The sequence below is a fragment of the Brachionichthys hirsutus genome, chromosome 16, assembly GCF_040956055.1.
Source record: "Brachionichthys hirsutus isolate HB-005 chromosome 16, CSIRO-AGI_Bhir_v1, whole genome shotgun sequence".
NCBI lineage: Eukaryota > Metazoa > Chordata > Actinopteri > Lophiiformes > Brachionichthyidae > Brachionichthys > Brachionichthys hirsutus.
Genome location: NC_090912.1, coordinates 4,170,772 through 4,195,597, shown reverse-complemented (window position 1 = coordinate 4,195,597; position 24,826 = coordinate 4,170,772). Strand labels below are relative to the sequence as shown.

The 24,826-nt window shown below is 43.2% G+C and overlaps 6 protein-coding genes across 7 annotated transcripts; 4 read left to right on the top strand and 2 right to left on the bottom strand.

Annotated features, from left to right (window-relative positions):
* The first annotated feature begins 265 nt into the window (after positions 1-265).
* On the top strand, positions 266-5,522 carry wipi2 (WD repeat domain, phosphoinositide interacting 2). Its single transcript, XM_068749544.1, has 12 exons — positions 266-466; positions 1,233-1,315; positions 1,741-1,910; positions 2,061-2,157; positions 2,429-2,526; positions 2,737-2,829; positions 2,943-3,013; positions 3,096-3,209; positions 3,330-3,494; positions 3,613-3,720; positions 3,842-3,939; positions 4,317-5,522. The coding sequence occupies exons 1-12, from the start codon at positions 393-395 to the stop codon at positions 4,427-4,429; spliced, it is 1,284 nt and encodes a 427-aa protein (XP_068605645.1). The 5' UTR covers positions 266-392; the 3' UTR covers positions 4,430-5,522.
* Positions 5,523-8,243: 2,721 nt separating this feature from the next.
* On the bottom strand, positions 8,244-9,975 carry bud31 (BUD31 homolog). The gene is made up of 4 exons (XM_068750210.1): positions 9,807-9,975; positions 9,315-9,437; positions 9,057-9,223; positions 8,244-8,689 (listed from the first exon to the last, which is right to left on the bottom strand). Exons 1-4 carry the CDS (start codon positions 9,898-9,900, stop codon positions 8,639-8,641), a joined length of 435 nt encoding a protein of 144 aa, XP_068606311.1. The 5' UTR covers positions 9,901-9,975; the 3' UTR covers positions 8,244-8,638.
* Positions 9,976-10,418: 443 nt separating this feature from the next.
* Positions 10,419-13,518, top strand: pdap1b (pdgfa associated protein 1b). Of its 2 annotated transcripts, none has more exons than XM_068750115.1 (6): positions 10,419-10,550; positions 10,840-10,931; positions 11,378-11,473; positions 12,047-12,168; positions 12,321-12,472; positions 13,022-13,518. In XM_068750115.1, exons 1-6 carry the CDS (start codon positions 10,538-10,540, stop codon positions 13,084-13,086), a joined length of 540 nt encoding a protein of 179 aa, XP_068606216.1. In that variant the 5' UTR covers positions 10,419-10,537; the 3' UTR covers positions 13,087-13,518. The 2 variants fall into 2 exon arrangements, with proteins under 2 accessions (XP_068606216.1, XP_068606215.1); XM_068750114.1 differs by having other exon boundaries at positions 11,375-11,473.
* A 1,529-nt stretch (positions 13,519-15,047) lies between these two features.
* On the top strand, positions 15,048-18,166 carry shmt1 (serine hydroxymethyltransferase 1 (soluble)). Its single transcript, XM_068749999.1, has 11 exons — positions 15,048-15,137; positions 15,457-15,602; positions 15,709-15,824; positions 15,899-16,059; positions 16,385-16,466; positions 16,570-16,782; positions 16,897-17,010; positions 17,095-17,217; positions 17,496-17,612; positions 17,699-17,809; positions 17,994-18,166. The coding sequence occupies exons 1-11, from the start codon at positions 15,048-15,050 to the stop codon at positions 18,164-18,166; spliced, it is 1,446 nt and encodes a 481-aa protein (XP_068606100.1).
* Positions 18,167-19,016: 850 nt separating this feature from the next.
* cpsf4 (cleavage and polyadenylation specific factor 4) lies at positions 19,017-21,145 on the top strand. The gene is made up of 8 exons (XM_068750200.1): positions 19,017-19,318; positions 19,464-19,514; positions 19,789-19,941; positions 20,029-20,124; positions 20,231-20,324; positions 20,441-20,513; positions 20,625-20,786; positions 21,042-21,145. Exons 1-8 carry the CDS (start codon positions 19,216-19,218, stop codon positions 21,108-21,110), a joined length of 801 nt encoding a protein of 266 aa, XP_068606301.1. The 5' UTR covers positions 19,017-19,215; the 3' UTR covers positions 21,111-21,145.
* A 708-nt stretch (positions 21,146-21,853) lies between these two features.
* On the bottom strand, positions 21,854-23,155 carry atp5mf (ATP synthase membrane subunit f). The gene is made up of 4 exons (XM_068750189.1): positions 23,102-23,155; positions 22,374-22,481; positions 22,119-22,235; positions 21,854-21,989 (listed from the first exon to the last, which is right to left on the bottom strand). The coding sequence occupies exons 1-4, from the start codon at positions 23,115-23,117 to the stop codon at positions 21,961-21,963; spliced, it is 270 nt and encodes an 89-aa protein (XP_068606290.1). The 5' UTR covers positions 23,118-23,155; the 3' UTR covers positions 21,854-21,960.
* Positions 23,156-24,826: the final 1,671 nt, after the last annotated feature.

Below are 24,826 nucleotides of genomic sequence, written 5' to 3'. Positions count from 1 at the left end.
GAGTAACTGTAACACATTACTGTATTCGCTGTATTGTATGCATTTGCAGCTGGTTTGATTCTGCTTTCTCTCTTTATAACCTATGATGACATAAAGGGAACATAAGTTATGAATAATATTTCACAGTCGTATTTAATTATCGCCATCACTGTCATGACGTCACTTGTCAAAACTGTTCCGGCTCTTTAAAAGCACGGCACGTTGCGTACTCGGCGCATGCGCAGTAAGGGGAAGGAGAAGTCCCAATGAAAAACAACAACAATCAGTCCAGCGGGGCTAGCAAAAAAGAGATGGCTCATTGAAGAGATACCGCTCACTCTGATCGCAGCGGTAACCGAGGCCTGACTGCTGCTGTCTCAACCGGAGCATTAACAGTCGATGCTGCCGAACCAATGAACCTGGCCAGTCAAAGCGGGGATGCTGGCGGAAACCAGCTCCTGTTTGCCAACTTTAATCAGGATAACACGTAAGACAGGCCCGGGGAAAGTGTTTGGGGATCCCACGGCCTGTGCTGTTATGCTAGCTAACGCTAGCTAGCTTCATGAGGACTTGTCCGGGTACCCCGTGGGATGAGAGACAGTCTGTGTTTTTTTTATTCTTCTTAAAGTTCTTATTAATGCATGGTGATGTTAGCAATAATTACGTTAACTACATCTTTCTGTTATGGTAACGCTTTATTTTTGCTTCACTCGCCGCAAGCTTAGCTGTGTAGCTAGCATGATGCTGTGTTGTACGAGGCTAACTCTTCGTTTTATAGGTCAGGTCATCTTAATTTATTTTATTTTTTTGGGGCGGGGGGATGATTGAACTATTGTTATAAATAATACACTGAGTGCAGTGTATTATCGACGCTGTAGTTTTTTCGGGCCTGCTGCTACAGCGTGAGAGCAGTGTCCTTATTGTGCTGTAAAAAGACAAACAAGGTCACTGTATTCCTTTAGATGCACCTACACAACCCACGTGTTTGCACTCGTGGCTGTGGTGCACGGATGTCACTTCTCTAAATTTGGGGTCTGCTGTAGACCTCGTGGAGCTGGAGTTACTGTAGAACAGCTCCTTTGTTGCATCCATGGCTCCACTTGTATTAAACTGGCTGATCCCTTCAGTGTCCAGTTGCCACCGTCTCCCTGAGCCGTAATAACAATGGAGTTATCGTGCGCTGAGGGTGTAATATCTTTCTGGTGCAATAATTGTTCAATGCTCCCGTTTCTCGGTTTGTGTTTTTGTTCTAGGTCCTTAGCAGTTGGCACCAAATCAGGATACAAGTTTTTCTCCCTGTCCTCTGTGGACAAACTGGAGCAGATATACGAGTGTAGTAAGTGTAATCCAAGCTCTGTTTGTACCGTCTTCCTACTGCATGCTTTAAGGTTAAATCTCTTTATTTAGCCACTTGTGTCAGTTAGTAAAATGGCTTTTAAAGCTTGCGTTTGTAAGTGACCGAAGAATTACTCTGTCATAGTAGTGCTGACTCGTACATATCGCGTTTTTGTGTGTGATACTTATCTAGACAGGAAACATTCACTGCACTAATGTAATATTTAAATATGAATCGGCTTTGTCAGCACTTTGCCTTCACCCATTCAATAATCTTTTCCGCATTTAATTCATACAAGAAACACCGTCACAAAGGGTAAAGCTGCACCGCAGTGGCCAACACCCGTGACTCGAAAGTTTTTAATTATGTGGTGGTTCCCTTTGGAGTATTTCACTCGCTTAACTGCTCACAATTGTCCCTCGCAGTGGACACGGAGGATGTGTGTATTGTGGAGCGTCTGTTCTCCAGCAGCCTGGTGGCCATTGTCAGCCTGAAGGCGCCGAGGAAGCTAAAGGTCTGTCACTTCAAGAAGGGAACTGAGATCTGCAACTACTCCTATTCCAACACCATACTAGCTGTCAAGCTCAACAGACAGGTGGGCGGATGAGACCAAACCAAAATAAGGCACTTTCACTGCGTCATCAGGCGCTGCCTGCAAGGTTTAGCTAATGTCAGTGTGTTTAGGAAATAGATGGAGGTCTTTCTCAGACAGTGATTTTGTTGGTGTTTTGTGGTTCCTCTCCAGAGGCTGATCGTTTGTCTGGAGGAGTCGCTTTACATTCACAACATCCGAGATATGAAAGTGTTACACACGATCAGAGAAACGCCGCCGAACCCTTCAGGTGAGTCGGATAATAGGTCGGACAATAATGAATCGGGAATGATTAAAAAGCAGGATAAACTGCGCGCTGATGCTAAATGACTTCCTTATCTATTTATTTTTAAAAGCCGCATCGTTGTGTTTGCTATTGGTTCAATAATATTTATACAGATTTACAAAAAAATGAATTCAACACTGCAGGCGCCATTTCCGTGTCCCCTAACAAGTGTGACTTTCTTTCTTTAGTATTTATTTGTTAATCGCTTTGTTTTTTTTTGCCCGTATTTCTCCAGGATTGTGCGCCCTTTCCATCAGCAATGACAATTGTTACCTGGCCTATCCAGGCAGCGCTACAATAGGAGAAGTTCAAGTCTTTGACACAGTGAACCTGGTAGGTTACCATGGACCTAGTAAAGCCCTACATTACTGTTATTTAATGAAGTACCTACAGCGCTCCACCGGGTGGGCGTGGGGTTGTGTAGCAAATCAGCCTGGAGCCCTGCCTGATATTTTAGCTTTCACGCCAGTCTTTTTTTCTCGCTTCATATTTTGTCTTCCTGAACGTTGCATCTCTAACTAGAGCTTGATCGTTGTTTTCCAGCGAGCGGCTAATATGATTCCCGCCCACGACAGCCCATTAGCCGCTCTGGCTTTCGATGCCAGTGGAATCAAACTGGCCACAGCCTCAGAGAAGGTAAAGCCGTGACTACAGAGTTCATTCAATTTTTTCCCCCCAGCTGAGTAAATCTGTCGCTTTTGCTCCGTCTCCTGCGTCATCCTCTGTTCGTCTCTCTCACTTCCTCTCAGGGCACAGTCATTCGGGTTTTCTCAATCCCAGAGGGACAGAAGCTCTTTGAGTTTCGAAGAGGAGTCAAGAGGTGAAGGAGTTGATTTATTGATGTGCTACAGTTTTGTGTTTTAACTGCAAAGTGCTGACATTGATCGTGTTTCTTATCTTAGGTGCGTGAGCATTTGCTCACTGGCGTTCAGTATGGAAGGCCTTTACCTCTCGGCCTCCAGCAACACGGAGACGGTGCACATCTTCAAATTAGAAACTCAGAAGGAGAAGTACGTGTACGTACCTTTCTCAGACCTCATGCTAGGCCGCTGTGGGTGCGAGCGTCCTGCTTCCCGTTCCTCAGACAAACACAGGCTTTATACATCCAGTGTGTTTGTGTGTGTGTGTGTGTGTAGACCGGCGGAAGAGCCGACCACATGGGGAGGCTACCTGGGCAAGGTCCTAATGGCGTCGACTACGTACCTGCCTTCCCAGGTTACGGAAATGTTCACCCAGGGGCGAGCCTTCGCTACTGTACGCTTGCCTTTCTGCGGACACAAGAACATCTGCGCCTTAGCTGTGTGAGTGCACGCACACACACAAACCCCTACGTGCCCAGAGTAGCGTGTGCGGCATAACAGTAACATTATTTTGTTCATGTTTGTCAATTTATTTATTTTTGTTGTTGTTTCAAATTAGGATCCAGAAGATTCCCAGGTTGTTGGTGGCCGCCGCCGATGGTTACCTGTACCTGTACAACCTGGACCCACAAGAGGGAGGGGAATGCACCCTGATGAAGCAGCACAGGTGACACGGCGTGAACGCGATGGACCGAGAGGCTGAATTTATACTCCACACGTCTGAAGTTAAACACTGTCTGCAGCCAGAACTGAGTTCGTTGCTGAATCTCTGCCGTAATTCACTTCAGGTTGGATGGCATTGCTGAGCCATCCGATGAGATCCTCGAGCAGGGGTCACATGACCGCCCTCTTGTGGCCCAAACCTACAGTGCCGCAGTCACTAAAGGTTTGTTATACAGTTATTTAGTAACATGTTGTTATTCCCCCCCCAACAAATTTAGCAGCGCGATTTAAGATCGGGTTCCAACCGCCTCTTACGTCACGTTTCATTTCTATCTACGTAGTCTGTTTGATGTTTTAACACCAAACTGGACACAATTCAGCCACAACCTTTAAACAATAAACAATGCAAAGTGGTGCCTTTTGCCATTTAGTGATTTATTTTTCCTTCTCTTTGTTAACAGTTGGAGTAAAAAAATAAATTTGACACCAAATCTTACTATTAATATGTTTCCCAAAGCGTTCAACAACAACCGAGTGCTGACGTGATACCTTTTGTGGTTTAGAGACCTTGAGCGTGTGAATTTTGACCTCGTTTCCTAGGTTACGGCGATGAGCAGGGCGCTGTTGGGGGGGCAGGGCTGGAGGACGACCTCAACGACCTGCGTTTGGAAGAAGAGAACGAGCAACCACCACTGATCCTCGAAACTGACTGACTTTGCGGGGGGAGGCGGGGCCTGTACCCACCAATCAGAGAGCTCCTCTAGTGCTGCTATGAACATGTGACACAAGGAGGGGCCAGGGGCAGGATCAAAGACAGGGATTTTTTTTATTTTCTTCAAATGCTGAAAGTGTTCCAGAGCCTGTCGTCTGTCTGTGTGTTCTGCTCGCACCTTCTTCTTCTTTTCCTCCTCCTCCTCCTCCTCCCTTGGTTTCGCCTGCGCTGGCCAAACTGATGCTTTGCATGTACATGTGCCAACCGCTAAAAACATGCGCTAATGTGGAAACCAGTATCTGTGAGTGGGTGTTGGATGTTTGAGTAAAATATATATATATATATATATATATATATATAAATGTAGCTGTGTGTCCACTGATGGCGCGCACACACACACACACACACTGTGTTGGAGAAACTGATTGTGTAAGTGCCTCGCTGCCCCAGTGTCATGGTCTCTTCTGATCGAGAGGGGGGGCCTCTTTGCATTGGCTCAATAAAATTTTTCAGTTGTCAGTTTTTAATTGAACCCGTGTACAGTCTTCTCTCCCCCCCCCTCGTTATCGTACGCTGACCCGTGACGACGGCGGTCTGAACCCTCCAAAGACTCGTTTAGAAGCTTTGTGGGATGAGGCAGGCGTGTTTGCGTGCTGGAATCGAGAATCTCATTTGCGTGTGTTTGAAACTTTGAATGCAGGGCATGTATATTAGCATAATACTGAGTAATTACGGTCCACTCATGTACTTCTGTACATAAAGACATTTAGTCTGTGATTATTAGTTCAGACAGTCCTCAGATCAGCTGAGAGAGAGGCAGGAATCTGCTCTGTGATTCTCTGGCTGTGGTAAAACTTGCTGCCCCGTATTCTCACAGCGTGAAGAGAGCGTTTGGCCATCGAGGGAACTGTAGGGCAGCAATTTGATTGGCCTGGAGCTCAGGCTGAGCATCAACTGGTCCCGGATGCTCCTTCAATCCTTCGGTGTTTGAAGCCTCTAAACTCGGATTAGCTGAGATTTCGGCATTTTCTAATGATTTTTGTATAAACTGTGAAACGTTCATCTGAGATGAAAATAAATTCCATGTTGATGTATGAGGGTGCTGCCTTTTGTTTTATTACCCTGCCATCACTTCTTCAGGGGCAGTTCAGCAACGGGACATTTGATTTGACTGTACACTGATTATTAATACCAATAATGAATCTTTGATTCTAGAACAGTGTTTATTCTTAACTGCAATTTGTGTGTAACCACATTAGCACAGACTTCAAGTCCTATTTTCATCCAATGCTGATCTACGTTATGTGTCCTTTAAAGAAGCCACAGAGCTCAATGCTCTAGTTTTATTCAGGCTTTTAACACACACACACACACACAGGTGCAGGAGTGACACACATCGGTGGGCTCTCTATCGTTGACGTGAGAACACAGCTTCCCCCACCCCGCCCTCCAGTGGGAAGGTCTATTTTCTGCATTCACACATTGGACTCTTACACATGGACAACATGGGACCTGACTGAGGACAAACACGGGACAGACGGGGAAACATGGACTGAGCACAAGAGGCCAATCCTAAACCTAAATGTTAAAACTACTGTGATGTTAAAGACTCATTTAAATATTTAAGACTTTCAAAACAGCCCCCCCGTGGTGGCTACAATTGTACTCTCTCATGCATTGCCTGGAGGGCTGAATGGGTGTGTGTCACTCTGGAAGCATAAAGACAAGACGCCCGTGTGTGACCCCCCCCCCCCCCTCCCCTCTAATCGCCCTGTCCTGCGTTGGCAGGCTTGTTGACCTGGACAATCTCCACCGAGGTGAAGCCCTTGGTGGCGGAGGCTCGGTTCCTCATCCTAACTTTATTTAGGGTCATCTCTGCCATCTCGGCACGCTCCTCAGCATCATCCAGGTCGTGGACCGTCTTCCTGTATTTAGATAAGCTGCTGTTGGCCTGCTCCTCCTGCAGGGACACAAGGTGTCATCTTACGGTGTTCTTGGAGGTCTTGACGGTGACTTTGTCCCCGTCTTCAGACTGAATTTCCCCGGCAATAAAAGTCTCCTTCTCATCTTTGACCCAGCACGAGCGCTTGATGTCATATGATTTATTCACAGCATCGAGCCGCTCCTTCTCTGAGGGAACCAGGAAAGGCATGGGGTCCACACTGTCCCCGCACTCCCCTTTATACGCACCCGGAATGGCTCCTGACGCTGCCACCAACGGACTCCAACCAACTCACTCACCTTCTGGCCACGACGGAGAGAGCCTGAGCAAGAGAGAGAACAGGAATCAATGTATTTAAGGTGAATAGAGGAAGGAGTAGAGGATGACTGCAAGTTAAACGGTTAAACTCACCGATGCAGGAGGTGAAGGTACGCTCGGAAGGAATCTGGGTGTGGGAGCTGAGGCCAAGCTTTTATATATCAGACCATCTCCCTCCTGATATGGTCACGTCTCTAAAACCAGCCATCACCCGAAGGTCTCATCTCTCCAACCTGCCTGGCAGTGATGGGATCTGGGAATTCTTCAGTATGTCTCCATCCACTTAGTGTTTCTGTGGAAAGCCATCACTCAGATAGGAATCACCTCCTTCCCTCGACCCTACACTCAAGAATAGAAAGACATTCTTCATCCCCCTCACCCCCTGCCACACCTCGATTCTCCTCCCCATCAGCTGTACAGGACAGGGTGTGTACTGTATGTTCCATCTAGCATTTGGCGTTAAGGTGCATGTGAACGAGTTTTGCCACAGAAACTGATGTGAAAAGGAAAACCACTGCGTTTGCCACAGCTTGCCGTGGTGCGTTCAGGGACACGGCTCTTATTAGCGTCACTGTCTTGATCTGATCCAGGGTGGAGCACCAATCTCGACTCCTCAGACCTGAAGCAGCTGTTGCTCCTCCTCCCCAATGGCCGTTCTAATAGATACAGGCTGACGTTAGGCACTCATATAGAATGCTGTCTGAGACAGGAGACGAAGGCCACAACAATTTTAAGAAACATTAAAAAAAAGAACTAGCGTTCTGAAGCACTATGATTTATCCTTATTTCCACCAATGTAATCCAATCTCTGCCACCTGAATTTATTCTGTTTCTAATAACTATTTGGCCACCTGTGGCTTCTGTGCAATGAATGACTTCATGTTCGGTAATTATGTGTGTGTGTGTGTAAACCCCTGAGAGTGTGTTCACAACTCCCCAGACCTTCCTAGTCATGGAGACAAATTTAGTTATACCTCAAAGAGAGAGAGAGAGAGACACAAACTCACACATAATCATCCTGACAGCTGTATGTGACTGTTTGGGGGGGGGGGGAGGTATGGAGAGCGGGATGCAGTGAGGGATTTAACGACTACTTCCCCAGACATTCTCTATATGATGGCTCAATGACCTGAAACAGGGGGCGCGGAATGGGGGAGGTGGAGGGTGGCCACGGCGCAAACCTGCACTGCGGTCACCCCAAAACATGCACCAAAGCGGATTTCCAACTCGGCCTTCAAATATTGCTGTTTCTTACATGCAGCAGGTGGTTGTTTTTTTAGCAGCTGCGGGGTTTGGAAAAGTGTCCTTCCTTTTTTATAACATAATATTCTTTCACACCCACATTCACACAATTATGAGTCGCAGATACACATATTTGACTAACAGTAGAGCCAGACAGATCCCATTGCACACAATTTAAAATGAAAGGAAAGTATGTTGTTTTGTCATGATGTACTACTTAAAACTCATAGAATTAAATATGCTAGGAGATTAACACTGATAAATCACAAAAAACACACTTGGATCATAAAATACAAACAAGAGCAAGTGAATCAGGATGGTTTAATTTCAGATTTAACAAGAACAATAATGAAGAAACGGTTTTAAGGTTTAAAACATTGACATTTCAAACAAAACTTATTTCCCTCCCTGCCTCATAAAATGAAACGGTGGCATTTAAAATGACCTTAAGAGGCACGATCCAAAAACACATAACTTCAACTACTTACTACTACTCCTACGTTTGGAGGTTAGGGCATACGATACTTATTTAGAAAAGAAAAACTGGCTATGAATTGGCCCCTCTTTGATAATTATCAAACACTGACCCCTACTAGGGAATCTGAGGATTATCAGTAATTTGTTTCTAATAGAGGTGACTGAAATAAGACAATGTCACTTTGACAAACTGTTTCAGACCCAATCCTCAATAGGCGAGAAACAACACACTTAACCAGAACATCCTCTGCAGCCACAGTGAGTGCATTCAATGATCCTTCCCTGCAGAGAGGGGGGGGGAAAACAGAACACATAAGAAAAGAACGGGCATTCAAAGGTGACGCGAAGTCTTCATTTACTGATGCTTTCACCTATTCTCTTAAAAATTGAAACATAGACTTTCTGCACCATTTTATACAGACCTGTATTCAACAAGCGCACAGTTCAAGTTCAATGTTGACTTTAATCACATATATCTATCTATCTTAGTTACACCATTTATATCTGCTCATCAAAGGGTATAAAGTAACACATAGGGCCCATTTTAACCTTGTACATGCATTTTATACACGATCTCTCCAGGATTGGTCATTAAAATGATAAAAAATAGACAATCTTACAAGGATCAGCAACATTCTGTGAGACTTACAACTTCTAGCTTGCTCTTGGGGACTCTGCAGATACAGTTGGTTCCAAAGTTGGTGTCTCGTGTTTGGATGCAACGCAAGCAACACAGGTTCTCGTATCCCTGCTTCTTCCACTTGGCAATCAGATTCTTATCTGCATAGCCTTCCTTGATACAGTACTCGTACAGCTCTGTCAGGGGACACGCAAAGGTCTAGCATCAAGCCCATTTGTTTAAAACATTGAGACAAAGGAAGACGGGGATACTACATTATTTTTGTACCTCTACTGATGGCTTTTCTTTTGTAGAAGAGATCATAGATGTATCGGCTTCTCTGGTGATGCAACCGGAAAATTGGCCAAAGGGACTCCACTTTTCTTTTCCCCTCATGTGGCTCTGTTTCAGCTGAGATACAGTGAAAAATGAGAAACGCAAGCTTCACCTGGTAGAATTTAAATCAATGGTACACCTGTTTGTGTCATTAAAACACCTATTCAATTTGAGCTAGGTGTGATAACACCATGTATAATAACATACATTTTGATGCAGCACAATACAGTATCTTAATACAATTTTGCTGCACTCGTACGAATTAACAGGAGGACAACTTCCAATACGTATAAAAAATGTATTGACATATGTAAGAAGTTTAATAAAATACGAAATGACGGATGAAATTATTTCACCACCACTATCAGCACATTATGCTCAACGTTTCCGTCGGCCTTCAAACAAATAAGCACCATCGGGGATAATCAAACTCTATCGACTTACCTTCTCTCATTTTCTGATCCAGCTCGTCTAAAGTGGGTTCAATGAGCTCCCAGCCGTCTGGAGGAGGCTTCCGACTTCTCTTAACTTTGGGCATATTGCTCTGTTTGGTAAAAAAAAGTACAACAAAAGCTACGGTATTTTCGTTTTGAGTGTCGGAGCTAAAGGCGCACTAATTTGACGTCATGTGTGGGAGCCCGTTTAGCACTGTCGTCCCTTGAATGACGTCATCATCACAAATAAACATACTGCATGCTGTTTAATTACTTCTCAAATATCCTGTTTTGTTCGCACATAACACGAGTACATATACATGTATTTATTTAAGTCGGCATAAAGATGGTATGGTGAGAATAAACGAAAGTTCACGTGTCTCTGTCGTACATATTGCATCACTTTAGCATACTAGTAAATTGCCCTAAAATAAACAACAAACAATTTCAGGTCTATAATTTTTCAAAACTAACTTTTATTCTGCCACATGGAGTTTGTATAAAAATAAACTCCTTATTTTATCTATAGTGGCAAGATTGTTCTCTGAATACTACAAGATCCCTTATATAGAATTATTTCTGTACAGGCAAGTAGCTGAACACCTGAGAGCAGTGTTACTCATCTCGACCGAGAGTTTAGGCAGCTGTCACTTCGGTGCGGTTCTCATATTTAGATTTATGTTAGTGCTTCATTGACACCGACAGTTTGTGTGTAACCCAAGGATTTAATAATAAATAAAAATGCCCCGAGGAGGTAAGAATATTCTTAAACCTTGCAATTTACTCTTGGAGTTTTTTTTAATTGTTAGCTTGTTGTTAGCCATCCAACAGTAAGCTATCCAGGCGGCGTGTAAAACAAGTATAAACATGTATAGTATTTTCTAACTTAAACTTTGTATTGTGTTAAATCAGTAAAATCACTGAAAGTATATTTTCTTTTCTTTCTTTTTTTTTTTTGCCTGTTCTTAAACCAGTCTTTTCAACGACCACAAACGTTTTAACAAATATGTGACGTCGTCTTCTTTATTTCGTCACCGTTGCAGGTAAGAAAGGTGGTCACAAGGGTCGCGTCCGAACATATACCAGCCCCGAGGAGATAGACGCCCAAATGAAGGCAGAGAAGGAGAGGGAACAGGTTGGTAGAGCGTCCTTCTAAAAATCCTTTAGTGTAATTATAGATCAAGACTTAAAAAACAAAACAAAAAACTGCTAGGTCCAACATCTCTTAAAAGTACAACTCATTATTCTTCATTGGAAATCATAACTTTAATGACTAATGGAGTAATTATTGAGTCACTGCCTTAAACTCCAGTGAATGAAGAAGTCATCTTTGGCCCCTGCATTTAGTTAATAACTGTTGAATTACGCCTGTAAGACCCAAATCAATGCATCTGCTTATTCTACTAAGTTACACATCACAGTTTACAAGAGACAAATTTAAATGTGAATCATTGGCTGAGGTTTTTGAATGGAACAAAAACCTGTTTGCCTAAATGTTTATGTAGCTGTACGCACTTTGAATGGGTGTCATAATGATTTTCTCCTATGTGTGGTCCGTTTGTCATTTAATTGTGACAGCAGGAGCAGGACGGGGAGGGGGAAGGGGCAACTCCAAATTCCTTGGCAGAGAAGCAACCTGCATCAGGATCAGAAGACAGCGATGATGAAAATTCCCTGGTATGCTAAACAATAGCTTTCAATCCCTTGATTTTTTTTTAAAAGCACACAGTCCTTTGTAATAAGGTATTTACTGTAGTGAGACAAAACGGTGAGATTCCAGATCAGAGCAGAAAACTTTATTATCCCCGTGAGGGGCAATTCGTTTCACAGCCAGCAGAGACACACCACAATTCAGTCAACGCACAAACAAAACATAAAAAGTGCACAAGTGGCATAAAAGCTGGTCATAAAAGGCTGATGATAAAACCAATGGATGCAGGAAGAAATGACTTTTGCAATCTTTTTGTCCTGCACTTTGGTACCATGTACCGACGACCGGAAGGCAGCAGCCTGTATTCAGAGGACAGCGGGTGAGTCGGGTCAGCCAGGACAGCTTGTGCTTTCTTTTTTTTACCCTGGCTCTGTACATGACAGAGAGCTCCATAAAGCTGACCCCCGCCATCTTGCTGCATCTCTTAGTGGTCTTAGTCACAAAGCGTTTTATCTCACAGCCTTCGACAGTGCTTTTATAACAAGTTGCTGTGCTGAACCATTGTCAGGCTGCCGTCAGCTGATGTTGTGCGTTTGCAGAGGAAGAGAGCCGGCGTGGAGGGCTTGATAGAAATTGATAACCCCAACAGAGTGGCTCAGAAGTCCAAGAAAGTGGCACAGATCGAGCTGGATGAGCCCAAGCAGTTATCAAGGAGAGAGAGGTGTGTCTGTTCTGTTGCAATACATGAATGAGTCACGTTCTATCAATGAATTCAATGGACTTCATTGTGAAGATATTTTCAGCGATAGTAAATGTCTGATAATGACTTTTTTCTTCCGTTGCTTTTGACACCTGACACACTCTCTGACACAGAGAGGAGATTGAGAAGCAGAAAGCAAAGGAGCGCCACATGAAGATGCACTTGGCAGGGAAGACGGACCAGGCCAAAGCTGACCTCGCTCGCCTCGCCATCATCAAGAAACAGAGAGAAGACGCAGCAAAAAAGAAAGACGAGGAGAAAAAAGGTGAGCAACAAATGTATTAAAATTATTATTATATTCAATGAGGATCATATTAAATAGTGAGTCTATATATTAACAGAAACTACATAATTTGAACCCTGTTCAGTACATGAAAACGAATTTTCATTACTGCATTTGAAAAAAATCTTATCAGCAGCATCTGTGATTTTGCCAACTAAATTTTTGAAAGGCTTACTTTTGTAGAACTTTCTGAAATAATGGCGCAATTCCTAAAAAAAAAGACTAAACATTTTAGAGGGTTTCTTTTGGTTATTTGTAGCTCTTTTTTTATCGAGAAAGTTGAAAGTGTGACAGAAAATACATAGTAGGAGAAGGAATACAGAGAAAGGTCTGCATGCGGAATCCAACCCATGTCAGCCTTAATCAATTACTCAATATTTTGAGTGGTACAGTGAAACCCATACTCTTTTTAATTGGTAGTTTGGCAAAGAAAGACCAGATAGTTTGTAGCGAGTCCCTAGAGGCAGTGCTCAGACATGTCCAGACGATGAGTCAAGCTGATGGTGTCTGTCTTTTATTTTCTACTTGCAGCAAAAGATGCAAAAGATGCAGCAGCAGCAGCGGCCAGAGGAATGAACTCGCTCTCAATGAAATGATGCACAGTATTTATCAGAGGCACTTTCACCTGGTCATGGACTGGCGCAATATATATTTCAATATTTTTACAGGAAGAGCTATGATGTTGACATTTCTGTATCATATGACCATTTGTGAAACGATTGATGCGACACCAGTGGAGAGGGGTTGTGCATAATATTTTTGCTTTGGTGTAACGACCTCGTTGATCCCTCCAACAGTCCGAAGCTACATTTGAGAAAATGGCGTTCATCATGTACATTAAGAATGAAACTCTTCCAAATTATGATCATGTACATGGTATTAAAATGGCATACTTGTCATGGTAAACCTATTTGCTGACTAAGCTTTGCCACTATGTTTATTTTGGAATTTTACATTGTATATAATATACTCATGAAAATATGATAAATCAGTAATAAACTGTAAATTTCTTTATTTGCTCATTTCCCTGTGAGAATACTGTTGATGCTGCTTTATTGTTTATGTAGGTACACTGATATGAGAATGACAAGAGTAAAACAAGACTAATCTGACGGTACACACAGATTGAGGCACGTTCAATTAATGCTGAGTATATTCTGATAGATTAAAGAAGGGCTCTGACAAAGATCGCAAAAAGCTAAGAATCAGTATGAAGGTGTACCTGTAGCAACGTTCCTTTGGTTTTCTGAACCAGGCAGAATTGGTTGCATCAAAATCGAAACATTTAGCATTTTTTTATCTGCCCCGACTTATTATAATGAATACCATGCATTAATTTTGTGTCTGAACTGTTCAAAAGTTACAAAGTTTCTGAATTATGGAGATTTATGTTTCGCTGATGAAAGAAAATGTGTTCAGCGCCAATTATTATTTTCAAATTATACCTCAACCATATTAATGTCCCATTAGGTATTATTACATTGTTATAGTCACTGATAGTGTTGACCGGACGCAGAATGTGCTCGCGCCGAGCCGACAGGCGGCGGTAACGCTTCCGGTGTAATGGTGACATAATCAGAGAAGAAGAGTGAATCCGCTGAGCTGATTGGTGGAAAGTTTGGCGGACTTTATCCTCCGCCCTGAACAGCTTTCTTCTCTGAGCGGCTGAGCTGAGATCTGGTCCGGGGGTGCAACTAGCGGAGCTGGTGAGTAGAAGAAATAAAACTGTAGTTATTAAAATACTTAAGTAATGTCAGCAGTATCTCTGTACACAGCTACTGTACAGGTTAACGGCGTTTCCGCACCAGCAGCGTGACGTTTATCAGCTGCAACAAAAAAACAACAACTATGCATCAATGTAGTTAAATAATACTGATAGTTTACATTGAGATGTTTGTTGGCTGTTGAATAATTGTTTGACGTATGAGCATTTGATAGACCCCAAATCTTTTTTTTTTTTTGCTGAGCATCATGTTATCGATTCGCCCTTGTTTTTTTTGCAGTTTATCAGTGTCGGCCAACGTTCAAAGGTTCATTGTTTAATGATCTGAGCTGACTCGAACGCTTTGTACTTGGCTCCTCCCCTCGTGCAAAAGCGGTTTTTTTTTTTTTCTCAATGTTCATATATATCAAAGGTTAATTTTCTACAAAAGTAAATATCACAGTCATGAGGCTGATCGCTCACACAAGGCCTGTGCAGTAGCAAATACTCGATGCTGACACAAGCAGTTATCGATGCAATTGGTAGTTTAATTTCAGAGATGCTAATAGATTTAATTTGAGACCGGAGAGACCAGTAAAACCAGTAATTCATATGCAGCTAGTCTTTTGAATTTGAATGAAAAGAAGTATTCAGTGGGTGAGTTACCACGGTAACTGATGTAGATTTATCCCGCTCTCTGGAATGGAAAACACATTTTCCCCCCTCATCTCAGGATTTACAAGTTCACAAACAATGCAGATGCAATTTTTACACTGATTCTCATTTTATCCTCAAATAAAGAATTATTTTTCCTTCTTCAGATTTCCACTTCGTTCGACCAAAGAATCGTCCGTCATGTCAATTAACGGCCACAGCGCGAGGAAAGATGTGCGGGACTCAAACAGCACGATGCTGCAGGAGCCTCTGTCCATCAACGACACGGAGGTTTGTGTACATTATTATTATTATTGGATTTTAGGAACAGAACAACACCCATTTTTCTGTGATGATGCAGGAATGATTTAACAGCAGCACCAATAACCTTCTGTGAAATACACTAAATACCAGAATACCCTTTTGGTCCTTTGTTGGACGAGACACTGTAAACAAAACTGCCCTTTTGGGACCGTAATAAACTAGAACTTGAGATGCCGTTGGTGTTTACACGACTGAACATTTGGTATCATTTCTACTTCAGTACTTGAGATTCAAATTGCTCTTATCCCTTGACTAATCAATGAATTCAGTGTTTGTGTATTTTTAGGTGTTTGACATCATAAAAAAGGAGAAGCACCGGCAGATTTACGGGCTGGAGCTCATCGCCTCGGAGAACTTTGCCAGCAGAGCTGTTCTAGAAGCTCTGGGTTCCTGCATGAACAACAAATACTCTGAGGGATACCCCGGTCAGAGGTACCACAGTTAGAGACATTCTGTAACTGCGTTCTGCTTTATCCTGGTATGTTCATCGCTGATAAATGCTTATGTCAGCCGTGATCAGTACAACCTGTGTTTTCAGGTACTATGGTGGAACGGAGCATGTTGATGAGCTGGAGAGACTCTGTCAGAAAAGGGCGCTGGAAGCTTTTGGTCTGGACTCAAACAAATGGGGTTGCAACGTGCAGCCGTACTCAGGTACCCAAATAACAATCTGGCATCTGTTGCTCAGACTCGTCTCCATCGTCACGCAGCTTGCGCTTCTCTTTAAGGCTCGCCCGCTAACTTTGCCGTCTACACGGCCATCGTGGAGCCCCATGGCAGGATCATGGGACTGGACCTTCCCGATGGAGGTCACCTGACGCACGGCTTCATGACGGACAAGAAGAAAATCTCAGCAACATCCATCTTCTTTGAGTCCATGCCGTATAAGGTAAACGCCGAGTTGTCCAGGAAGTCACCGCACAAGAGGAATGACTAATAATTAAACTGTAATAAAATCAGACTGAACATCTACACAGTACCAGTGGAAGGTTTGGAGTGGTTATTGATGAACCCTTGAGAGGTTGCAGTGAAGTATGACTGATGGACTGTATTGTGTCTCTTTTAACATGACTAGATCGCCATGGTTACCTATTTTGCACGCCTAACGTGGGCCAGAGTTTCAGATTTACGCAGCATTTGCTCATGGATTTGTATATCACATGCAGCTTTGGTGCTTTGGTGGATTTGCTGTGACCCGGTTTCCTGGTTTCTAGGTGAATCCAGAAACTGGCTACATTGACTATGACCGGCTTGAAGAAAACGCACGGCTGTTCCACCCCAAACTCATTATTGCAGGTCCTTGAATGCACACATTTAGAATTTTACTTTTGTCTACTTTCAGCCATTAAAACAAACCCGCTTCAATGTAGAATCTAAATCCAAATAACCCCAACAACAGGAACTAGCTGCTATTCCCGCAGCCTTGACTACGCCCGCCTGAAGCAGACGGCCAATCAGAACGGTGCGTATCTGATGGGAGACATGGCTCACATCAGTGGGCTGGTGGCTGCCGGCGTGGTGCCCTCACCCTTTGAGCACTGTGACATCGTTACCACGACGACGCACAAGACGCTGCGAGGTTGCCGTGCTGGACTCATCTTCTACAGAAAAGGTAAAAGCAGAAGTCGTAAGAATGTAGTCATAAATTCCCTCTGTTTTTCTGTGGCCGCGTACAGTCGCGTGTTTTGACGCTGTAAATTGACCGTGGCGTTGTTTCACCCTCTAGGTGTGCGCAGTGTGGATCCCAAGGGCAAGGAGACTCCGTACAACCTGGAGTCTCTGATCAACCAGGCGGTGTTTCCTGGGCTGCAGGGAGGACCACACAACCATGCTATCGCAGGTACAGAACGCATCACCATCCCCTTTACTTCCTCGCTACTACTGCCATTCCCTCGTGTCACACCGGACTTCTTTTCACTAACAGGCGTCGCTGTGGCTCTCAAACAAGCCATGACAGCGGAGTTCAAGGCCTACCAGCAGCAGGTTCTTGCTAACTGCAAAGCTTTATCCAGCTCCCTTATCGACCACGACTACAAGATTGTCACAGGTAAGAGTCGAGAAGCTTTCAACGGCCGTCTTCATTCTCTGGGAGCCGCGTGCATCGACCACAAAGAAATGTTTTCTTTTTAAACGTAAGACGTGTAAAGATGTCATCGCCGCATAAATGAAATGAGCCTGGCGTGTTGCATGTGCGTTTTAAGTTTGTACCAAAGAGGACATTCTGATGAATCGATGTTTCTGCAGCAGACGACGAGGCCCAGGTGTAAGCATGTATAGTGAAAAAAACAAAAACCTCTACTAATGTCGTTTCCTCTTCCCGTGAAGGCGGCTCTGACAATCATCTGATTCTGCTGGACCTGCGCAGCAAAGGAACCGACGGAGGACGAGCTGAGAAAGTTCTGGAAGCCTGTGCCATTGCTTGTAATAAGAACACCTGTCCAGGTAGAGTTTGCGTGTACTATTTTATTCATCTTAGCTTTTGCATGGTTAGTTTTTTTTTTTTTTATGTCTCATCTGTGCTTGTTTAGGTGATAAGAGTGCTCTGCGTCCCAGTGGCCTCAGGTTTGGCTCGCCAGCTCTGACCTCCAGAGGCTTGATGGAAGACGACTTCAAGAAGGTGGCAGAGTTCATTCACAGAGGTGATTTAAAAAAAAAAAAAACACCTAATAAATACAAGACAAGAAACGATGAATGAACCTGAATTTCCAGCTGCTTTTATACCTAATTATCTGCTCATACTCCAGGGACGTAATAATTACTGGACATATTTAACTAGAATATAAATACACACTGCAGCCTTCGCTCCTCTTCTGTCTCCTGCAGGTATCGCTCTGACCTTGGAGGTGCAGGGAAGTCTTGCTCCCAAGGCTCCTCTGAAGGAGTTCATCCAGGCTCTGGCTCAGGAAGAGAAGTTCCAGCGACAAGTGGCAGAAATCCGGGCCGAGGTGGAGGCTTTCGCCGGTCAGTTCCCCATGCCTGGCCTCCCTGAGCTGTAGAGAGATCCACGCTTGACGCCGATGCCACCAGGGAAGGATGAAGAATATATTTGAAGACTTAATTGTCCACCAGAATTTCAGGGTTGTTACGGTTTTGCTGTAGTTTGACTGAGTTTTGTTTTCCACTACTGATTCTGCCTCAATTCTTAAAATTACACTTGAACTTTAATCTAGAGTTAAAACAACATTTTATTTATTATTTTTAGCTGCTAAAGAGGGATGTATGTGATTTTAGGCAGGTGGTCATGTTATGGCTGATAGCTGTATTTCAGAAAAATGACCAATGATACGAATGTGATTCCAGGTTCCATTTTCACGGTTATGGAAGCCATGAAAGGACTTTTATTTACTGATGCAATGACATCATTAGGAAAATGGCATGCTTTAAAATAAACTGCTGTTTTGTTTAAATCCACACACACTGTAGTAAAGATTGAAGTACAATGTGTGACATCATCAGCATTATTTACTGTACCAACACATTTACAATAAATACAATTTGAAAAATAAAAATGTGTTATAGTTAATTGCAGTCATAATAATGAATTCAGAAACAAGCTTTCTATAAATTTCCAACTACTAAACTAGCAGAAACTCCTTATTAGTCATTTAAGTCTTAAATACATTGCTAGAAATATTAAAATCAAGGATTTTTCTTGAGGCTAACTGAAAATATTAATTAGCGTCTGTATTAAATGAAAGTAAAAAAAAAAAAAGGCTCACATTTATTTCGATTAGTATTCTTGTCGTCATCGCTCGATTATCGTTTGGTCTTGCCTTGGTTCCGTCAGGTCAGAGGTCAATCTGCGCGCCGACGGTCCATCCAGAAAGCACAAGGAGCTGTTCCTAACTAAAGTTACGCACCGAGTGTTCGGAGTTAGACTTGAAGACAGCCCGTAAGGCTACGAACAAGAAAATATTCTAGTGTTTCGAGTTAAGGAGCTCCCTGGTTAGCTTAGCTAGCCTCATTGTGGACATTTATTTCACGAGCTAACTAGCTAAACTTCAAGCTAGCTAAGCCAAACCAGACACAGCAAACTAACGCAGACATGCAGGACTTATTGGCCAACGTGGATCACATCAAGTTTGACCTGGAAATCGCTGTGCAGCAGCAGCTAGGCGCGCAGCCTCTGCCCTTCCCCGGCATGGACAGTAAGTGTTTTGATGCTAACAGGCATTCGGCAAATTATAGCGACGTTAGCTAAATGCTAAAGGATGATTATTCATGGCAGGTTGGCTCGTTTTTGTTACATTGATTGTGTCCTCGATTCAGTTTGTTTTAATAATCTCTCTGCAGAATCCGGCTCTGCTGTGTGCGAGTACTTCATGAGAGCAGCTTGTCTCAAAGGTAAAGCTAAAAGACGGCATGACAGCAGTTCAATAGTTAAATAATAACTTATTTTTGAAAGGGATTATTATTAATGATTATTATTTTTACGTTTTTGTTTTTCAATGATCAAGCTTCTTTAATATTTTTATGATGGTGCAAAATATTTGTGTGAACTGTAATAAACGCATGAAATGTTTTTTTGAAATGTTAGACTATTATTATTGTTTTGGGTGCCTTTAGGGTTCACATGCATTTGCTGCATTTGCATTGTAGCTGTTGTCTCTGCTCCCAGGTGGGATGTGTCCATTCCGACACATCAGTGGAGAGAAGACGGTGGTGTGTAAGCACTGGCTGAGAGGATTGTGTAAAAAGGGAGACCAGTGCGAGTTTCTCCATGAATACGACATGACCAAGATGCCCGAATGCTACTTCTACTCTAAGTTTGGTTAGTTCACTCAATGTTTCTTAAGATGAGGTCCGACGCCCTGAACATATTCATTAATCGTTTCTTTACCTGTATTGACCTTTCCAGGCGAGTGTAGCAACAAGGAATGTCCGTTCCTGCACATCGATCCAGAGTCCAAGATCAAAGACTGTCCCTGGTATGACCGAGGCTTCTGCAAACACGGTAAGCCGCACTCTGTGGGACGTAAACATTCTGATATTAACGACCCCTAAGCAGACTGGTTGTACCAGCTTGCCCTACTAATTAGAATTTCCTCTTCCTGAGTCAGGTCCCGACTGCAGACACCGACACACCAGAAGGGTGATCTGTGTGAACTACCTGGTGGGCTTCTGCCCGGAGGGGAAAGCTTGCAAATTCATGCAGTATGTAATCGTTTTCGTTTGATTCTCTTGTAACGGAAAGTTATTTTCTCATTTTCTGCTATTGCATCTCTTGTTTTGGCATTAAGAACATTCGCCATCCATATGTTCTTCTACAGTCCTCGTTTTGAGTTGCCTATGGGAACTGCGGAACAGCCTCCTCTACCTCAACAAGCACTGAACCAGATAAAGGTGGGAGAATACGGGCAACCACACATCGCTATAAACGCTACGCCACCAAAACGATTCCCTTTATTCCAGCGTCTGCTTGAAACTGAATTCATCTCTCTTTTCTTGCTGCAGCCTGTGTCCATGATGGGTCGTACATCGCTCTCTCTAATCCAGTTGACGCACTCCATCTCGGGTCAGCGGACGCAGAATCACACACAGATGGCGATTTCTCAGCCAAATAACATGATTGGCAGTAGAGGACCACGGCCACTGGATCAGGTCACCTGCTACAAGGTGAGCCCCCTAATTATCGCTCTGCTGACTGACTTCAAAATCTGTTTTTCACACACTGTTGGCATTGATATGAATGCTCCCTTTTGTTCCCTTAAAATTTGAATACATTTACTCTTCCTCGCGAGTCAGAAGAGAAGATCAGTATTAGATCTATGAAGTCTGGCAGAGCTTTAAAAAGTATTTTCAAAGTTATTTCCAGATCTTTACACCTCCTGCTGCATTAACATTAACATCTTCATCGTTCTGTCTCCATAGTGTGGTGAGAAGGGCCACTACGCCAACAAATGCAATAAAGGCCATCTTGCCTTCCTGAGTGGACAGTAACCTGCAGCCTTGAGGTCACCTTGTTGTGGATCAGTCCCCCCCCCCCCACCGATGTAAGCAGTAGAGAAATCAAACCCCCCCCTTTCACTCCAGAACTGCACTAAGACTTAAACGCTGACTGTTGTCTGTCTGTTATGAGACCGGAAACGGGAAGAATGAAACGATTCCTCTTCTTTGCCAGTGTGGGTTAAAACTGCAGTTTTGTGCGATATTTGTACTGCATAGGAAACTTTTAATTTGCACCGTGCCCAGGGTCCAACATTATTGAAGTACAGCTGGAGAACAATTTCTGCTTCCTTCAGGTTGATTGCTCAGTTTCTGAGGTCATGTGACTGCATCAGTAACAAGACTTATGTAATAACCCATTCAAACATGCGAGTGTATATATGTATAAAATGTGATCAATGCCTATGGGAATGTAAACTTGTACTCAATTCTATAGGTAGAGCCCAAATCGATCAGATTGTATTTTACTCACTCCACAATCACGCTGATCAGGTTTTAAACGTTTGCTTAGTGTGGATGCCTTAAATTGGAATACAGGTTAACTTTTCTTAATGGGGTTTGGTTCGTAGTTCCGAAGAGGAGGGGGGGGGGGGGGGGGCGTGTCTGAACGTATTCTCAATTTGTAGTGTGTAAGAATAAATGTTTGTTTTAGGTGCGGCTTTAGTGTTTACCTTTGTTTCGAAGGCATTAACTACCGACCCAACTTCATTTTAAAGTGAAATCCAAATGATATTCAATAATTGTCAATGTTTATTGGTCACAACATTTACGAACATCTGAAAGAGAGCGGGGGGAGCAAAGATTCAAGTTCGACCCCTGAAGGTATGAAAGCAGCCGGAGAGCCTCAGTGGTGCTTCCTCCAGCGATCTTGTTCTGGAAGACAAGATGGAGGAAGATGTTTGAATGCAGGTTCTGCTCAACGAGGTAGCAGGAGAGAGATGAATATCAGACGAGACATTTTCTGAAGACAAATAAAGGAAAATAGGAGTTGGTGTTCCTTACTGAGGTGTTCGTATTGCCAGCGGTAGCTGAGAACCACGTAGGCAACCAGCATGATCGTTATGCCGCCGATTCCTCCTTTCTTTACGTTAACGTAATGGTTGTAGTACCGGTCACGACCTGGAAGACGGGATTGAGCACAACGGTGTGACAACACGCTCATTCTCGATCGCTTTCAGAGCTACTAGTAGAACGAAAAGTCAAGGATATTACTTTAGGTAAAAAATAAATACAACTTTGACCAACAGCGTTACTCACCTCTGCGGAAGGCTCCAAAGATGCCTGAGGGGCTGAAGTCTCGACCTGCAGACCAGGTTCCAAGCTCAGACAGTTTCACATCCCTCAGTTGCTTAGCAACTACGGGAACTGGGAAAAGTGGAAACAAATGAACTCATTAGTCTATATATAGGGTTTAAAAACAACAAACATTGCGATTTGGATAATTATCCAAATAATATTTAAGCAAAAATTGGAAAAGCTTAATGTTCACAAACGTCAAGACATGTGATGGGCATTTTAGTCTGACACGTGCTAGACAAACACTTGTATATGTGAAATAAAGCAAGGCGCGACATGTTTAGTTTAGGTTTTCAGAATTAATTTAATTTGGGATCAAATTCAGAGAAAATTAGCATTTGGGGGTAACAATTAAGCTAACGCGCATGCTAGCGATAAACCCAACTGCATTTAGCAGGTAAAATGCAACTAATTCTTGAGTTTCAAGTGACCGATAAAGACACTTTATTAGATATAAACGACGAAAGGGCTGCGACTGGCTAAAAACTGACAATGACAAGCAAAGTCCTTGACATGTCTCGGAGGTTTGAGTTGCGGCCTCCACGACCACAAAAACCTTCCGGTGTTTTATTAATGGTGCGTCTGACAGAAAAACACACACCGCCTATGAAAGCTCGAACATAACACCACAAGAAAAGAGAAAGCCGAACAAAACTCGGACTTTATAGCAGAGGGCGCAGAGAACTTACCTGGTCGGTCCGCCATCTTGCCTGGCGCAGAGGACTCGCGACAGAGAATGACGGGAAGAAAACGGAACGAGTGCATTATGGGAGAAGATGTAGTTTTTCATCTATCCGGTAGAGGGCAGCTGAAGGCCACAGCGGTTTGTACACATAACATACATAGATAATAAAAACATGCACTTTCCAAATGTGTTTCCAATATACTGGAAGTTTTGCTTTTATGTATGAACATATATTGAACATACCAAAATGTATTGAAAGCACATCAATCTAAATATTTGCCATTACCGGTAATTATTTTTTGTGTTCAAGCCCATGTTACACCTCTCTACAGCCTCACCAGGAGGAATTCCTGCTCTGGTGTCTCCTGACATTCAATCAGAAGAATTGCTTATTTCAGGAGCAGAAAATCCAGTACTGACGTACTGTTACATACATAAAATACCTGAAAGATATATTAAAGCCCTAATTCAGGCTCATGTGTGTCTGTGTGAGAGTCAGAGGTGTTGATTACCATTGAACATGGACATGTAGATGTGTGTCATGAACATAAATAAATATTAACCAGGTTTTATGATTCCTTTTCTCTTCTCTTCTCCTCTTTTCGTCTCCTCTTTAAAATACTAACTTCACAACTGAATCTAAGTGAAGGAGAAATGTCTTTTCTGTGGCTGTACATTTCGGTGAACCCACAAAAGAAGCTCTATATGTCACAGAGACTCTATGCAATCCATTCTATCTAGTTCTAATGCGTAGAAAACAGCCCAATAAAAAGGGCTGCTCTCAATCAATAACCCAGACCTCATATAAAATGGCACCATCAGTGGGTGAACACACCCGACTGCCTCTGGGTGACGTTTACCTGGTATTAACTTCCTACTCTGACCCCACGCCTGATGTTTTTAGTGCCACGAATCATTGCGACTAAGAGGAGCTGCAGACTCAGATACGGCTCCTATCAGCCTATATCACCACCATTGTTTTGTTGTTCTATAATATATGCACACAGATATTTAAATAACATAATACATTTTTGTTTGTATATATAATCTATTTTGTTAAATTAACTTATAGTCACTGCTTGGGTTGGTTTTTTCTTCCTTCCTAACCCTGCTTGTGTTTGGCAGCCCGCTTGAACTGACACACACGCACACACACTCACGCACACGCACCTGTATGTTTGTACAAAAATATTTTATTTTGGCCTTAAAGGTTGGAAGCTACACGGCAACCTAATATAATTTAATGGCCGTTTCACCTGCTTGTTTATTGGTTGTGTTTGTTTGTTGTCAAGCTGCCTTGTAGCTCAGTGTACTTTAGACACACTTGTATACACACACACACACACACACATGGAGAGAGAGAGAAAGAGAGAGAGAGGGAGCGAACTCTAAGGGACGGATCATTTTATTCCACCTCAAGAGGCAGATGCCCTCGAGCTCTGCCACTGAGACAGCTCTTTGAAGCTGATGGAGAGAGAACGCACAAGAGATGGGGGAGGTGAAGAGGGACGGAGGTCTGTGCAGGGGGGAGGACAGACAGGCAGGGAGATGATACAGCAATCTGTATGTACAAAGGGGAAAAGGCTGGAGAGGGGGGGCTGTCTGGCCGTGCCCCTCCCTGTTCATCGTCCTTCATGTGACCCATCGCTGAGTTTCTCTTCTGTACTTTTCTCATTTTTATATCATCAACTTTTTTTTTCATTGCCTTTGTCAGGCATCCCCCCCCCCC

Coding starts and splice junctions, on each gene's coding strand:
- shmt1 (XM_068749999.1), top strand. CDS start 15,048: ATGTCAATTAACGGCCACAGCGCGAGGAAAGATGTGCGGGACTCAAAC. Junction 15,603..15,708: donor GAGGGATACCCCGGTCAGAG/GTACCACAGTTA, acceptor CTGTGTTTTCAG/GTACTATGGTGGAACGGAGC. Junction 17,810..17,993: donor GGCAGAGTTCATTCACAGAG/GTGATTTAAAAA, acceptor TGTCTCCTGCAG/GTATCGCTCTGACCTTGGAG.
- cpsf4 (XM_068750200.1), top strand. CDS start 19,216: ATGCAGGACTTATTGGCCAACGTGGATCACATCAAGTTTGACCTGGAA. Junction 19,319..19,463: donor GCCCTTCCCCGGCATGGACA/GTAAGTGTTTTG, acceptor ATCTCTCTGCAG/AATCCGGCTCTGCTGTGTGC. Junction 20,325..20,440: donor AAAGCTTGCAAATTCATGCA/GTATGTAATCGT, acceptor GTTCTTCTACAG/TCCTCGTTTTGAGTTGCCTA.
- pdap1b (XM_068750114.1), top strand. Junction 12,169..12,320: donor CAGTTATCAAGGAGAGAGAG/GTGTGTCTGTTC, acceptor TCTCTGACACAG/AGAGGAGATTGAGAAGCAGA. Junction 12,473..13,021: donor GAAAGACGAGGAGAAAAAAG/GTGAGCAACAAA, acceptor TTCTACTTGCAG/CAAAAGATGCAAAAGATGCA.
- atp5mf (XM_068750189.1), bottom strand. Junction 22,236..22,373: donor CTTTGGAGCCTTCCGCAGAG/GTGAGTAACGCT, acceptor CCCGTCTTCCAG/GTCGTGACCGGTACTACAAC. Junction 21,990..22,118: donor CTGGCAATACGAACACCTCA/GTAAGGAACACC, acceptor CTTGTCTTCCAG/AACAAGATCGCTGGAGGAAG.
- wipi2 (XM_068749544.1), top strand. CDS start 393: ATGAACCTGGCCAGTCAAAGCGGGGATGCTGGCGGAAACCAGCTCCTG. Junction 2,527..2,736: donor TCTTTGACACAGTGAACCTG/GTAGGTTACCAT, acceptor GTTGTTTTCCAG/CGAGCGGCTAATATGATTCC. Junction 3,014..3,095: donor TTTCGAAGAGGAGTCAAGAG/GTGAAGGAGTTG, acceptor TTCTTATCTTAG/GTGCGTGAGCATTTGCTCAC.
- bud31 (XM_068750210.1), bottom strand. CDS start 9,900: ATGCCCAAAGTTAAGAGAAGTCGGAAGCCTCCTCCAGACGGCTGGGAG. Junction 9,438..9,806: donor GGATCAGAAAATGAGAGAAG/GTAAGTCGATAG, acceptor ACTGTATCTCAG/CTGAAACAGAGCCACATGAG. Junction 9,224..9,314: donor AAGAAAAGCCATCAGTAGAG/GTACAAAAATAA, acceptor GTCCCCTGACAG/AGCTGTACGAGTACTGTATC.